The sequence below is a fragment of the Eurypyga helias genome, unplaced genomic scaffold (assembly GCF_000690775.1).
Source record: "Eurypyga helias isolate BGI_N326 unplaced genomic scaffold, ASM69077v1 scaffold38474, whole genome shotgun sequence".
NCBI lineage: Eukaryota > Metazoa > Chordata > Aves > Eurypygiformes > Eurypygidae > Eurypyga > Eurypyga helias.
The window spans coordinates 24,063-25,824 of NW_010246406.1; the positions used below are offsets into that span (position 1 = coordinate 24,063).

Genomic DNA, 1,762 nt, shown 5'->3' on the forward strand with positions numbered 1-1,762 from the left:
CCAGCACGGCAGGCCGAATCTCCTCAGCCATCGTACCTGTGTAGAGCCAAAGGTGAGAAAGCAGGTTCAAGGTGAGTGGGCTCCTCCCTCCAGGTTTGGGGGCAGCCCCTCGCTGTGACGATGACCACGCTGCCAATGTGGAAGGCAGCAGCGCAGGGGCTCCCGAAATCTGGGGGAGAAACCGAGTTAAAAGCAAAAGAGAAACATAGATTTCAAAGGCGCTTGCTGTTAGCAGATGACAAAACACAGCCTTTGGTTTTTTGTTGAACTGTGGCAGAAATGGTGTGCAGTGTGATTTCTGCAGAACGTTGCATTCAGTCGTTCAAATATTAAGAAAGGTGTGGCCAGCATTTAGCTTCCCACAGATCTTAACGCCCTGTATAGCAGAGAGGCTAGAAAAAGATTTCCTCCTCCCTCAGAACAAGTCTTACTAAACCTTCTTCAAAAACAAACGTCATCTTCGTGGCTCAAAGTTGGCAGCTGAGACTGGCTCTGGGGAGGGTGGGTAAAGGCAAGTTAAGGTAAGTCTGGGCACCCAACTACAGGGTAGATGCAACAAACCGTCTTTTAAAAACCGGGAGGAGGGGATCACAGGATGGCTGAGGCTGGAAGGCACTTCTTGAGAACATCCAGGCCCACTCCCTGATCAGAGCAGGGTCAGCCATCAAAGGTTGCCCAGGGCAGCGCTGTATCTTGAAGATCTCCACGGACGGAGACTCCACAGCTTCTCTCTAGACAACCCATTCCGCTGTTGGATCATCCTCAGTGTAAAAGGGTTTTCTTACATTTAAACAGAATTTCCTGAATCTCAGTTTGTGCCCATTGCCTCTGGTCTTGTCACTGGGTACCACTGAGCAGCTCCTGGCCCCCTCAGGTACTCATATACACAAGTATGATCCTCCCTGAGCCTTTTCTTCTCCTGGCTAAACAATCATATAGTTTTTAGAAACACCATCTATAAATTCTGCTTTATGAAGAACAACCCCACAATATAATGTATTTCTCATTGGAAAAGTATTTTCTATTGGCATTCTGCCAGCATTCAACCTAAGGAGGCAAGGCCAGTGTCTTAAACCGGTCAGGCTCTGCACAGGGGGCCTCTTCTTTAAAAATACAGTCCTGATTAAATGGTGTCCAGGTGACACAAACAGATTTGCAAATGGGATTAAGGTCTGCTTGAAAACAACATGCAAAATAGACCCTCACCATTTAACTAAGAACGAAGGGTTGCTGCACCTACAACCGGTCACCGTACGTTACCACCGAAACCAAAGAGAGCGGCAGGGGAAGGTGCATCCTGCAGCAGCGTACCTGCGAAATACCTCCCCGCAGGATCCACTTTCCCATCATTGAATCGGTTGTTTGGTTTATCCTTGTCCACTTGAGCAATGGTGGTTACCAGCTGCTCTTTCCATTTCAAAGCAGCAAACCTGGTTCCCAGGGTGATGACGTAATCCCCAGATTTCCGGAGAGCCACGGAGCTCACGGGAGCATCTAGATTTGGGGTGAAACGGAAAAGAGGTATGCGCTATGGAGAGACACTTAGACTCACTTTAGACACACAGGCAGTCACAGCAAACCCTGTGAGACCACAGACAAGGGAAACAACCTACTTTTCTACCAAAAAAAATGATGTTTTAATATGTAGAAACAGATTCTTCCATGCAAAGAGGGCACACTATGCATACAGAGAGTGGCTATGAAGAGAAATCACCAGTTTGGGACATATAAACTCAGGGAACTTGAATCATAGAATGGTTTG

The 1,762-nt window shown here is 47.5% G+C and overlaps 1 protein-coding gene across 1 annotated transcript in view; it reads right to left on the bottom strand.

Moving 5' to 3' along the window:
- The window catches only part of LOC104508674 (regucalcin-like), a gene marked incomplete at its 5' end in the record, with an annotated part of 8,757 nt that extends 7,229 nt beyond the window's left edge, over positions 1-1,528 (bottom strand). The window contains 3 exon segments of the mRNA XM_010150381.1: position 1; positions 4-36; positions 1,312-1,528. The exon segment at position 1 is cut by the window's left edge and continues 164 nt beyond it. Of these exon segments, the coding sequence (XP_010148683.1) occupies position 1; positions 4-36; positions 1,312-1,528 (251 nt within the window).
- Between the last annotated feature and the right edge of the window lie 234 nt (positions 1,529-1,762).